The following is a 12,801-nucleotide window of genomic DNA, read 5'->3' on the forward strand; positions in this document are numbered from 1 at the left end:
ATTTGAGTTTATTTGATTTATTTTGAATTTTCATCAAATTTCTGAAATATTCGAATTGTTTTATTAGAAAATAATAATTTCCATGCAAGTACAAGTTGGTACATGCGATGTACATTGTTCACAGACAACAGAAACACACTTTTCTATTGGTACAATTGTCTGTGATGTCAACGGGCAGCTGCTATTTGTGTTTGATTTATTTTGGAATTTCATCAAATTTCACAAATATTTCAATTATTTTATTAGAAAATAATTATTTCCATGCAAGTACAAGTTGGTACATGTGTTGTACATTGTTCACAGACAACAGAAACACACTTTTCTATTGGTACAATTGTCTGTGATGTCAACGGGCAGCTGCTATTTGAGTTTATTTGATTTATTTTGGATTTTCATCAAATTTCACAAATATTTCAATTGTTTTATTAGAAAATAATTATTTCCATGCAAGTACAAGTTGGTACATGTGTTGTACATTGTTCACAGACAACAGAAACACACTTTTCTATTGGTACAATTGTCTGTGATGACAGCGGGCAACTTTTATTTTAGTTTTTTTGATTATTTTTAATATTTCTTTCAACTTCTCCAAGTTTTAAATTTATTGTTTTATAAATCCGTATTTGTATGTATGCACATATTGATTTATGTTCAAATACTTGCAAAAGCATTAGAAAAACATTTTCTCTTTTAGTTTTTATTGTAATACATGTTGGTTTTATTATTATTCAGTGTAATTTCATTTTAAAGGAGGCGCATGGTACTTTATATTCAAAAAATCGATAAATTGTTCCACAGTTGGCCTAAATCAACTTAAGTATGGACTTTTTATACTCAAACTTACTTAAAATTTTCCAAGGAACACGATCCCGTTGTCAAAATCAATATATAAAGTACTTCAAAAGTTAAGTATAAAGGGAAGTACTACTTATAAGAAGTTTAGGTAAAATCTGAACACAGATTCGTTAGGTACATCGATGGTACATCACTTTCCTGTAATAAAGAAGTTGATTTGGTGACGTTTTCTAAAAAACAGCTATCTTTCCAGCAGGGCAAGGCTACTTATCGAACCTTTGAAGTACATCAAAAATCCTTAAAGGTACACATATGTACCACTTTGGTACATGCTAAAACCATGTTCGGATTTTTGATTTGGCCAGATTGCCCTGCTGGATGGATTGACACTATTAGTGTCATACATCTCGAACTTGGTGAAAGTGAAATTTACCTGACGCCCGTTTTTCCGCAGATTTGTCCTGGTCCTGGTCGTACTCTTCGATGTCGTTTCCTAACAGCGTCTGGTAGTCGTCCTTCCAGTCCGGGATGCTGTCCTCTTCGTAGTCGAACAAGTCCATCCTAAAGGGAAAAAATCGATGAAAATTTAAAAATTGGTTGTCGGTCCAACAGACCTCTTAAAAAATTATAAATATTCCCCAAAAAACTGTAATGAATGGAGACGCTTGGTCGTTCAACTCACCGCCCTCGCTTGCCCAGCCCAAAGTTGTACTGGGGTAACCGCTTCGCGCCGGGCGCGTTCTCGATCACGTATCTCCGCTTGCCGAGGCCAAAGTTGTACTTGGGCGACCGGACGGCCAACAGGTGCTGGAAGGTGGACGCGGAAATTTCCCGCTGCCCCCGGCCGTCCAAGCCGGAATCACCGCCGGACGATGCTGCCGCGGCCCGTAACAAATCCGTCGATCCGGAACTGGATGGAGCAGGGGAACCATAGGCGGCGCAGGCCATGCACAGCACCATCGCCACCGAGCTGACCAACATGACTGCGGAGGTTCGGAGGTACATTTTGGGGTGTTCTGGAAGGAAAAAATTAAAGAACGAAAAGTTAGAAAAGTGGCATTGAAAAAAGTTTCTTCAATTTTATTGATTTTATTAGCACATGGAGCCAAAACGGCCATAAAAGTTGTTGAAAATAGCTGTTGAACAACAACACTCATCAAGGTATGCCATGTGTGGCAGCACTTCGAGTTGATCTTAGTGGGTGGGAAGCAACAAGGCAATGTCCTTTCGGGGGGTGACGCTACCAAGCCGTCGCCATCGTGTTAACTTGTCGCACTTGCTTTTTGGGCCAAATTGAGTTAAGAACGCCATTTTGTGCAGCTAACAATGCCTCACCTTTTGACCTTCACAGATCTCCAAAATTTGATTCCAATCCTGAGATATTCAATAAAAACCGAAAAAACTCCGTGCATTGTTTCAATCTTCAAAGAAGTTTCAATCTTGTCGTGCTATCTTGTCACTCCCTGAAAATTGATGTAAGTGCGACAACTGGCCAAAGGGATTTCAGGTCAGAACGCGTTTGACGCACGTACAAGTTAGACTACCGCAAACATTTGTAATTATAACTCGGGACTCCAGCAACCAACTTCAACCAAACTTCGGGACAATGCACAGAATGGTCAGCCAAACAAAACGTGTTTGTTATTGTTTACATTGCGTGCTCTGGTTTTTGTTTATTCAAGGTCAAACATTAAAACGCGTTTTTCTCGGAATGTCGAAATGGCGGGTGCGACAAGATTGCACGACAGCGTCGAAGTTCCTTTGATGTAGTCATAAAATCGTGAGTGACATGACGTGTGACGCAGCATGGCTTCGTACGTCATGTTACTTTTGTTATTTGGACCCATTGCAAGATATAGTGTCTTTTTAAAGATTGGTGTTGTAATTTGTGAACAATTGGGATAAACAAGGATTGCTGAAGAAAAAATCTGGATTTCCAATTCAAAACTAACTTAATCTACTTTTGAGGTTGGTGCGTTACTCACTCCTTACCAAAAGTGAGTCCAACTTAGTCCAATAAGATGGTTTGAAAGTACATCAATATAACTTAAGTGACAATAACTAATGTTATAGTATTACCAAATCTTCAAACTTTTAGACTCGTTAGGAAAGTCTCTCGATTACCAATGCAACAACGGGTTAGATGCTTGATATGGACATAGTTTTCATAAAATTCAGTGAGATTCCGCTTCAATAAAGTAGGGTAGGGTAGTCATCAATGAGATTTTTTTGGTTTTTAACTTTCAACGATTTTAGTATTTTTTTTCATCAGCATGTTTTTATGAGCTTTTTGTTGCATTTTCTTTCTTTTAATGTGTTCTAACATTACCGTCAGTGGGGGTGACTATGGGTCAAAAAACGATACACCTCTCGTAATTTCTTAATAACAAAAACAATTTAAATAACATCGAAAATCTTTCAACGTAGATTTGTTCTTAGATAGTTTACTGACATTTTCCCAAAATATGCACGGAGAAAAAAGAGTTCCCAAAATCGTGAACAAGCGTTCATGAAAATGGGAACCACGAACAAAGTGTTCAAATGCCATGGTACGTTTTTCAAAATCGTACCATGGGATTTGAACACTTTGTTCGTGGTTCCCATATTCATGAATGCTTGTTCACGATTTTGGGAACTCTTTTTTCTCCGTGTGAACAATAACTTGAATGCCAATAGTTTGAAAATTGACCCAATCTCACCCCTTAGAGGGGGTAACATTGGGTCAAATGAAACTAAAATGATGCTCAAATACAACGATATGGTAAAAACAAGTCATCCAACAGTGTTTCTTGTTCGAGGGAATCGTATTGACATGCTACAATGTTTGAAGTGGAGATTTTCAAACATTTGGGTAGTTTTCGAGCAATTCCAACAAAAATATTAGAAAAATGATTTTTCGAGAGGTCATTTTTGGCCAAAAACGTACCTCAACTTTAGACAGCTGCCAAAATAATAGGATTTGTTCTAGGAACGAGATTTTTTCAGCGAAGTCATCTTAAGATGTCCCCTACACAACCCTTTTAACAGAATTCAGTTTCATTGAGAAGAACCTGAGAAATGGTAAAATCCGTAAAAAATCACTTTGACCCAATCTCACCCCCCAGACCCAATGTCACCCCCACTGACGGTACTCTACCCTGCATAAATATCACTTAAATGGTCATAACTTGAGACAGGGTTGCCAGATCTTCAGACTTGTTGAAAGGTCTTCTTATAACATCTTCTTTCTTATCTTCGAAATATCAAACATTTCAATTGCGATTTATGGGCCCCATACCCGAGTCAAATGCAACCAGTTTGGTTTAGATCGGTTCAGCTGAAAAAACGGAGTGCCATTATTGCTCACACACACACAGACATTTGTTCAGAGTCGAGAGGTGTACACAGCAAAAAATCCGATGGTAAAATCGCATGCAAAAGCATGCACATCACCTTCGTCAAAAAGACATTTAATATTACACGCTGCATGTACAATTTTTGTAAACACAAAAAAAAGTTGTTACCAACGAGATTCAAACCCAGCACCAACATAAAGGCCTGGCGCTTTAGCCAACTCGGCCATCAGACCGATGTAAAGTGCAAAGGATAAATGCATATATGAGCTTGACATTTCGATCAAGTAGGTTTCCAATACTGATGGGCTACATATTTCAAAGTGTAATATTACATTGAATTACATAAAATAATGCAAATTTTTTTTTACACCCAGGCGTTTTACACGCAGCTGGATTACTACTTTTTTTTGCTGTGTATATGAAAGCTGGTCTACTATCTACTATGAAAGCTGGTCTACTATCTTTTTGTGAAAAGTTCATTTTTAGAGAAAGACATCAGTCAGGAAGGCGAAAATATATAATTTTATGTTATAATTAAACTAATACACGAACCTGTTGAAAAAAAAGCAAATCTATTAAAAACCAGTTCACACCTGGAGTAGACTTACAGCTTGCAAAAATCCATTTCAAATGTTACAGAGCAAAATTTATCCACTAAAAGTCAATGTTAACGGTGCTCAACAACCAGAGCCAAAATTTTTGTTATAGATAGTTAGGTATCTTCAAAACTACGAGACAAGACAACAAAGTTTGACTGTTTAAACAATCATATTGTTGCAGGATTGGGTCCATAAGCACCCTTAAAAAGTTATTGAAATCGTCATTGATCATTAGCCTGTCCCATTTTTAGGTCATGTCGAGGAATTTCAGGTGCTCACTTCTTAAATGATAGATTATGATGCTAGGAACAATGTTTTCTTAGACAAGAAAAAATAATAAAATACTTTCTCGCACCCCCTAGTCGATTTACTGAAAAAAGTCACTTTTTTGAACAATTTTTCTAAAATCGCTTGCAATCAATTCAAAAACCATTTCGATCAGGTGTGTATTATCTTCAAATGATAGGTTTTTGTCCATAGAATAAGATGAACTACCAATATTGGACCAAAATTTAAGTTTTTGGAATCTCCCAGGCGGATTTGTGTCGAAAAAATCGCATTTTTTCGAAACTTTTTTCAGAAATTTTCATTTAATTTAGGGTAGCCTATTTTTCCCAGTGAAACCAATGCATGCAGCTTGTAGGAAATTTCATGGCGAACATTTTTCCCTCTGAGAAAATCCAATTTCGACACTCCAGAGCCGAGATATTTGAGTTTTAGTGAGGAAAAAAGTGCCAATTTTCAAAATTTCTCAGAATTCAGAAGCAAGGCCTACTAATTACACGATGTAGCAAGCATATGTCTCAAAGGTCAGTGTATGCTTTTTTCTAGTAATTTTGGCCGCTGAATCCGAATCTGAAATCAAATTTCGTGTAAACAGTGATGTTTTGGAGCTACACCCTTTTGGAATGTTATTTGCGTGTTTAAGAGGCAGTTTTTGTAAATATTGCTCGGTTTGTTCTAGAGGTCGTATCGAGGTGCTCCGATTTGGATGAAACTTTCAGCGTTTGTTTGTCTATACATGAGATGAACTCATGCCAAATATGAGCCCTCTACGATAAAGGGAAGTGGGGTAAAACGGGCATTGAAGTTTGAGGTCCAAAAAACATAAAAAATCTTAAAATTGCTCGCATTTTAGTAAAACTTCATCAATTCCAACTCTCTTAGATGCATTCGAAAGGTCTTTTGAAGCATTTTGAGCCATAGACATCAAGGATTGGTTTAACATTTTCTCATAGCTTTTGCAAATTACTGTTAAAAATGTTTTTTTTTAAACCTTAATATCTTTTTGCAACAGCCAGCAACACCCATACTCTTTTAGTTCAAAAGTTAGGGAATTTCATGGACTATAAGCCTACGGTAATAACTTTTTGGCCAATCGCAGTTTTTCTCATAGTTTTTCGATTTTTCTATAACAAACATTTTACAACGTTAGTTATTGTCCTGTAGGCATCCATAGCGGCACTTTTTAGTCTCACTTTTGTCATATTCGAAATCCTCGGAAAATTCAAACTTCAATGCCCGTTTTACACCACTTCCCTTTGTCGTAGAGGGCTCATATTTGGCATGAGTTCATCTCATGTATAGACAAACAAACGCTGAAAGTTTCATCCAAATCGGAGCACCTCGATACGACCTCTAGAACAAACCGAGCAATATTTACAAAAACTGCCTCTTAAACACGCAAATAACATTCCAAAAGGGTGTAGCTCCAAAACATCACTGTTTACACGAAATTTGATTTCAGATTCGGATTCAGCGGCCAAAATTACTAGAAAAAAGCATACACTGACCTTTGAGACATATGCTTGCTACATCGTGTAATTAGTAGGCCTTGCTTTTGAATTCTGAGAAATTTTGAAAATTGGCACTTTTTTCCTCACTAAAACTCAAATATCTCGGCTCTGAAGTGTCGAAATTGGATTTTCTCAGAGGGAAAAATGTTCGCCATGAAATTTCCTACAAGCTGCATGCATTGGTTTCACTGGGAAAAATAGGCTACCCTAAATTAAACGAAAATTTCTGAAAAAAGTTTCGGAAAAATGCGATTTTTTCGACACAAATCCGCCTGGGAGAGTCCAAAAACTTAAATTTTGGTCCAATATTGGTAGTGCATCTTATTCTATGGACAAAAACCTAACATTTGAAGATAATACACACCTGATCGAAATAGTTTTTGAATTGATTCCAAGCGATTTTAGAAAAATTGTTCAAAAAAGTGACTTTTTTCAGTAAATCGACTAGGGGGTGCGAGAAAGTATTTTATTATTTTTTCTTGTCTAAGAAAACATTGTTCCTAGCACCATAATCTATCATTTAAGAAGTGAGCACCTGAAATTCCTCGAAATGACCTCAAAATGGGATAGGCTATTGATCATAGATTGCCAACTAGGTCGTCAATGATTGTACCACAAAATTATATGAATTTTGAAACGCATTTTAGAGTGATGATCAATTTTCTTCGAAAATGATCAACGGCTTCACCTTAAACCAAAGTGAATCTTCTTATTTTTTTTTGCGTCATTCAACTCAAAAATCAAAACATTGTCGTTAAGTATTACTTTTTGATACTCAAAAGAGTGCTATAATGAACTTAACAGCACTATTATGTTAAATAATGATAAATTGGCCATTTCTTCATTATCAAACGATAGAAAAGCAAGTTTTCAAAACGGAATTCAGGCATAAGAATATTCATGAGCCAACGAACAAAGAGTGAGCAGGACCACTCTTTTGTACAAACTCAGATTGGCAAAGTTTTCCTTGAAATTAAACAAAATACAAAGGCCAACGTAAACAAAGTTAAAAATCAATTTTTCAACGTGTTTAAATATTTGGGCAAAATAAATACTTTCTAATAATATTTAAAACATCAGATACAAAAATAAAATAAAATTTTGATTTTCCTAAAATGGTGCAGTCTTGAATCTTTGATGTCTTCTTTACTTTTCGCAATTTTGAGGACAGATTTGGATTCAGGTATGATTTTTTGTTTGAAGCGTTCCTTTTTCCGGATGAACCTGATTGACCTTAAGTTTTAAATGATGATTATTGAGGATTTTTTACAGCAGTTTTTTGTAAATTTGCTCGTAGAAGGCGTTATTGGCAAGACAAATTTTGTTTGTTTTGGCATCCAAATAACTTGCTAGAGATAAGAGAATACGCGAACCACCTTAATATTGAACTGCATTTTTTTTTAAATTCAAGCATTAAGTTATCTAAATCAAGTGACCTATCCAAAATTTGTCAATTAAATAGTTTTTAAGGTAATTCATATCAATTAACAAATCAAAAGGAGTAAGTTGAACTGGTCCAAAACAAATCTAAAAAGAATATCTTCTGGCTCTAGAACTAAAAATACCCTTCTTAACGCTCTCAGTTCATTAAACGACTCGTTAAACGATCATTAAAACTCACTGAACCCGACCCATTGTAGCCCGCATAATTGCATTTCACGAATCAACGCCTACTGTGACTCCACTCAATTATGGAGAACAACCGTTCAGATCCAAGAAAGGATAGCAAACAAAAAATCCAGTTCTTGTCCCTTTTATCCCGTGACCGCATTGTGTGACGTATTTAGCGCCGGCTGCCGCCGAGATTGAACCTCGATGTTGCACACACAAAAAGTGGGTGCATAATTGACAATTACACTTTCAATTAAGTTTGCTAATTGTTTTCCAGGGCTGGGTACTTCTTTTGTACTAGTAGTTAACCCTCTAAGACCAAAATTTTAACAGTATTATTGGAACATCTTTGAAATCAAAGTATCTCATTTTACATTTTTAATAAAATGTCGAAAATAAATATCAAAAATCAATTAAAAAATTAAAGCAAATTATAAGACTAAAAGAGGGTTAATTCCATCGCGGAAGTAAAGAAAGTGGTTATGTCTTGAAGATTCTTCCTGGGCAATAATGGCCAACTGTCTGTTGGCAGCATTGCGTTATGATTTCCTGGCCAGTAGTTTTCTTGTCCTTCCTGCTCCACCGATAAGTCGGTGGAGACGCCTGGTGGAGTCCCCATCATCTCATTAAATGGTTTGTCAGAAGTGAGGTTATGGTTGGTCTTGGATGACTGGTGTGGAATACGTAATGAAATGGTTGATTATTATGATTTGTGATAATTCTATTTTTTTAGCTGTGATAATATTAGTTTCCTTTAGCTTAATTAACTATTTATTCTATGGTCGTCAAAAGTGTCAAAATAAGTTGACCTTATCTATAAGAAACACCTCGTAAGCATCACGTTTCTTCTACAGAGCACCTAATTGGCAGTCAGTATCGCAATGTATCACACGTGCAACAATAAACCATCCTATTGTTTGCGCCAGCGTGCACGTGGTCAACCTTAATCCTCACAAACACACACTAGAGCTAAAATCATTAATTATGCTCAAGTGAGAGTCTTGTTTACATGCTGCGTGATATTTCGTCGCATACTCTGCCTGCCAGGAGGAAGAATTATTCCAACCATTCCAGGGCCACCTACGATGCCGGATTTTGGACGGTCATGGCGCTTTAAATTACATCGCACACATGATGACACAACCTGGTGAGCAAGGATGACTTCAAATTTTGGCGAGTTGACACCAATTTCGGCAACGCTAAAATTATGATGCTCGAGAAAGGTGAGCATTATGAATAAATTTAGCTAGCAAGTATAGCAACTCGAGTTTCACCTGGAGCAATCGAGTGGTTTCTTGTCAGGTGGACCAATTTGTCTCATTTGTTGAGCGGGGTATTCTCATTTCTAGAAAAAAGATATCTTCTTTTGTAGAGCAAACAAACAGGCAGTAAACTGCACAAAACGGAAGTCAACCAGACAAATGGAACGCAATGCAAAACGGTGACAAAGGAAATGGATTATGCTTTAGCAGGTGTGGTTGAAGATGGGAAAAAAGGTAAGAATTCTTATTAATGATATATTTTAAAATAAAAAAAAAGTAATTTATGATAAATGTTCTGATAAGCCGATACTAGAAATTGGCCGACATCTATATTAACTCTAGATTAAATTTTCAAAAGGTCCTATCTGCATAGGAAACCCATGAGGGATAGGTTGTTTTGAAAATTTAATCTAGAACTTAAATATTAACACACGAAAACAAATTTCCGGATTTTTTTTTTATTTGACTTTTTATCACTAATACTTGAATTTTCAAAACATTTTTTTTTAATTTACGATTTTTTTATGGGTTTTTGGGGAGTCATAAGTGAATCTACAGTTTAAGATTAGCATAGCATGGCATTTGTGTCTACCTGTAGTTGGTACTGCGTTATTGACCAGAACCTTCAAAAAATGCTCCATGGACCATGAAACAAAAATATTGTCAAACTAAATATAAAATATCAAGTTTTAGATGCAAAATCACACTTGCAAACGAAAATTACTTTACATACATTTTTTAAAAAATGCACCGTTTTCAAGTTGTAGGCATCAAAAGGCGTCACTTTCAAAAAAAAATCAGTGTTTGCAATTTAAAAGTACCTTATGAAGAAAAAACACACAAATTTCTTATAGTTGTTTTTTTCTTTGACTTTGTTGATCGGACTGCTCATGCTGAGATACAGCCTCTTTAAATTTAAATTCAGTAATAAAAATGAGTTTATCTCAATGCCATCTAATAAGCCCTCGGGTATCCAGTATTTTTTTTTCTGAAATCAATAAAAAAATTGTGTTTTTGTTTGTTCTGTTCAATACAATTATTCTGAATTTTTATTTGAGTGTGGTATTTTGGACATTATTAAATGTTGATTTTTATAGTAAATATACCATTGCTCCGGCAGAAGTCTCAGCGCGTAGTCGTGTTTTTTTCGCGGTGTGTTTGGCGCGTTTTTCACGGCGATTCCGAGGCGTGTGCGAGCGGACAAGCCCGTTCCGGTGGTCAGAGAGGCCACAATCTGGTCGTCGTGGACACGGCGGCGGTGCAGCAGTGGAAGAGGAACGAGTTCCTGCATCCGAGCAGCAGCAGCAGGAGGAGTCAGCAGCAGCGGCTGCGGAGGCAGCTGAGGCGAGAGACAGTCGTTGGCCGGTGGAATCGGCCCCGGAGAGTCGACTGCGGTCGGCGGACCAGTTTTCGGCCAGGCCAGGTCGGAGACAACCCCGTTGTTTACGTGGCTGGCAGCAGGCAGCACAACAACAACAACAACAACAAGCGCGCGAAAACGAGCTTCCCGCGCATCCCGCTGCGGGCGGCAGCCAGTGCGGCCAGTTCGGCGGTGAGTGTGAAAGGCGAGTTTTTTGTTAGCGTTTAGTATTTTTTTTTTTTTTTTCTCATAGTTTTTTTTCGGTTAGTTTTTTTTTTCTTTCTCCTTTTTTACTTTTGCGATTAGTTTCATCACTTTCATTTTCGTTTAGTTTATCGCGTTTCTTCGCAAACATGGATCCGACCGAGTCGGACCATGAGGAATTCGACTCCGATTCAACCCTTGAGGGTGACGAGGACGTGGAAATGAAGGACTCTGTCTCGGGAGTTCCTTCAAACACCACCAACAGGGACCACTTCCTGAAGGATAAGGATGCTGACGGTAAAGGGGGATCCACGGACGGGTCTAAGAGGAAGAAGCGAAAGCGTCCTAAATCAGATCCGAATCCGGTTCCCCCTCAACCACCGATTCCTCCCTTGACTCCAGACCCGATTCCCCCCTTGACTCCAAACCCAATTCCTTCTCCCAATCCAGATCCAATTCCTCCTAAAACACCGGTGCCGAATCCGGATCCAAATCCCCCACCGCTCCTGAATCCTCATTCCCAAAAACCGATTCCTCGTCCTCGTCAATATCAAGAGGGATCGCAAACGGAATGGGTGGTCTTCTTCCGGCCCAAACAGAAGCCGTTAAACTTTGTGCAGATCACCAAGGATTTGCAGAAGCACTATCCTGGGGTGGTCGAATGTACCAAGCTGAACAAGAGCAAGCTCCGCGTGATCGTGAACTCCGCGGTGCAAGCTAATCAGATCGTAACTGATCTGCGGTTCAGCATTGAGTACCGTGTTTGGATTCCGGCCCACAAAGTCGAGATCGACGGCGTGGTGACCGATGACAGTCTGTCGCTTGTCGACCTCTCAAGGGCGGTGGGACGCTTCAAGAACCCTAAACTTCCAGCTGTGGAGGTACTCGAGTGCCGGCAACTGGGCAACGTCACCACCGAGGGTGGCCAGAAGAAGTTCATTCCTTCTGCCTCGTTCCGGGTGACTTTTGCAGGGTCAGCTCTGCCGGACTACATTGAGCTGTACAAGCTTCGGCTTCCAGTTCGATTGTACGTTCCGCGAGTGATGAGCTGCGAAAACTGCCAGCAGTTGGGACACACCAAGACCTACTGCAGCAACAAGAGCAAGTGCTCAAAGTGCGCCGGCCCCCACAAGGACGTGGATTGCCAAAAGCAGGCTGAAAAATGCCTGCTTTGCGGCGGGGAACCGCACAAAACTCGACAGTGCCCAAAGTACAAGGAGCGCGAGGACAAGATGAAGCGATCCTTGAGGGAACGCTCCAAGAAGTCCTTCGCGGAAATCCTTAGTCAGGTGACCCACCCCAATCGCTTCGCTCCTTTGGCGGACGAAGATTCGGGGGACGAAGATTCCGATGTGGAGGTCCTCTTCCAGAGAGACGAGGAAAGTGACTCTTCCGGACCAAACCCGAAGCGCAACAAGGCTTCCAAGTCCAGGAAAGCCACTGGCGGCAAGGGTAAGGAAAGTGACTCGTTGAACTTCGAGGAGGATTTTCCTTTCGGTCCGTCGGGTAAGCCCGCTCCGAAGCCGGCACCGAAGCCGACACCGAAGCCGGCACCGATTCCTCTCAAGCCGCTGAAGCCCGTTCCCAAGCTGCCAAAGATCCCCCTAAAAACGGTTCCTCAACCGAATCCGATCACCGATGCCTTCAAAGGAGTCCTTCCTTTTTCCACAATCGTGGAATGGCTGTGCTCTTTTGTGAGTGAACCGACGCGTTTAATCATAAAGCGGTTTGAGCCTCTCGCTAGACACATCGGGAAACAGCTTGCTAGCACGACGCCCCTCTTGTCGTTCATTTCCTTTGATGGGTAATACACCAAAAACGAAAAACGGCATCTCCTTT

The 12,801-nt window shown here is 39.2% G+C and overlaps 1 protein-coding gene across 1 annotated transcript in view; it reads right to left on the minus strand.

Moving 5' to 3' along the window:
- Positions 1–12,801, minus strand: part of LOC120429165 (allatostatin-A) — a 63,163-nt gene that overhangs the window by 2,921 nt on the left and 47,441 nt on the right. Inside the window, exons 2-3 of the mRNA XM_039594373.2 lie at positions 1,478–1,811; positions 1,229–1,356 (exon numbers count right to left, since the gene is read on the minus strand). Coding sequence (XP_039450307.1) covers positions 1,229–1,356; positions 1,478–1,800 — 451 coding nt within the window. The 5' untranslated portion in view covers positions 1,801–1,811. The remainder of the gene's footprint in view (positions 1–1,228; positions 1,357–1,477; positions 1,812–12,801) is intronic.

Source organism: Culex pipiens, chromosome 1 (genome assembly GCF_016801865.2).
Source record: "Culex pipiens pallens isolate TS chromosome 1, TS_CPP_V2, whole genome shotgun sequence".
Lineage (NCBI taxonomy): Eukaryota > Metazoa > Arthropoda > Insecta > Diptera > Culicidae > Culex > Culex pipiens.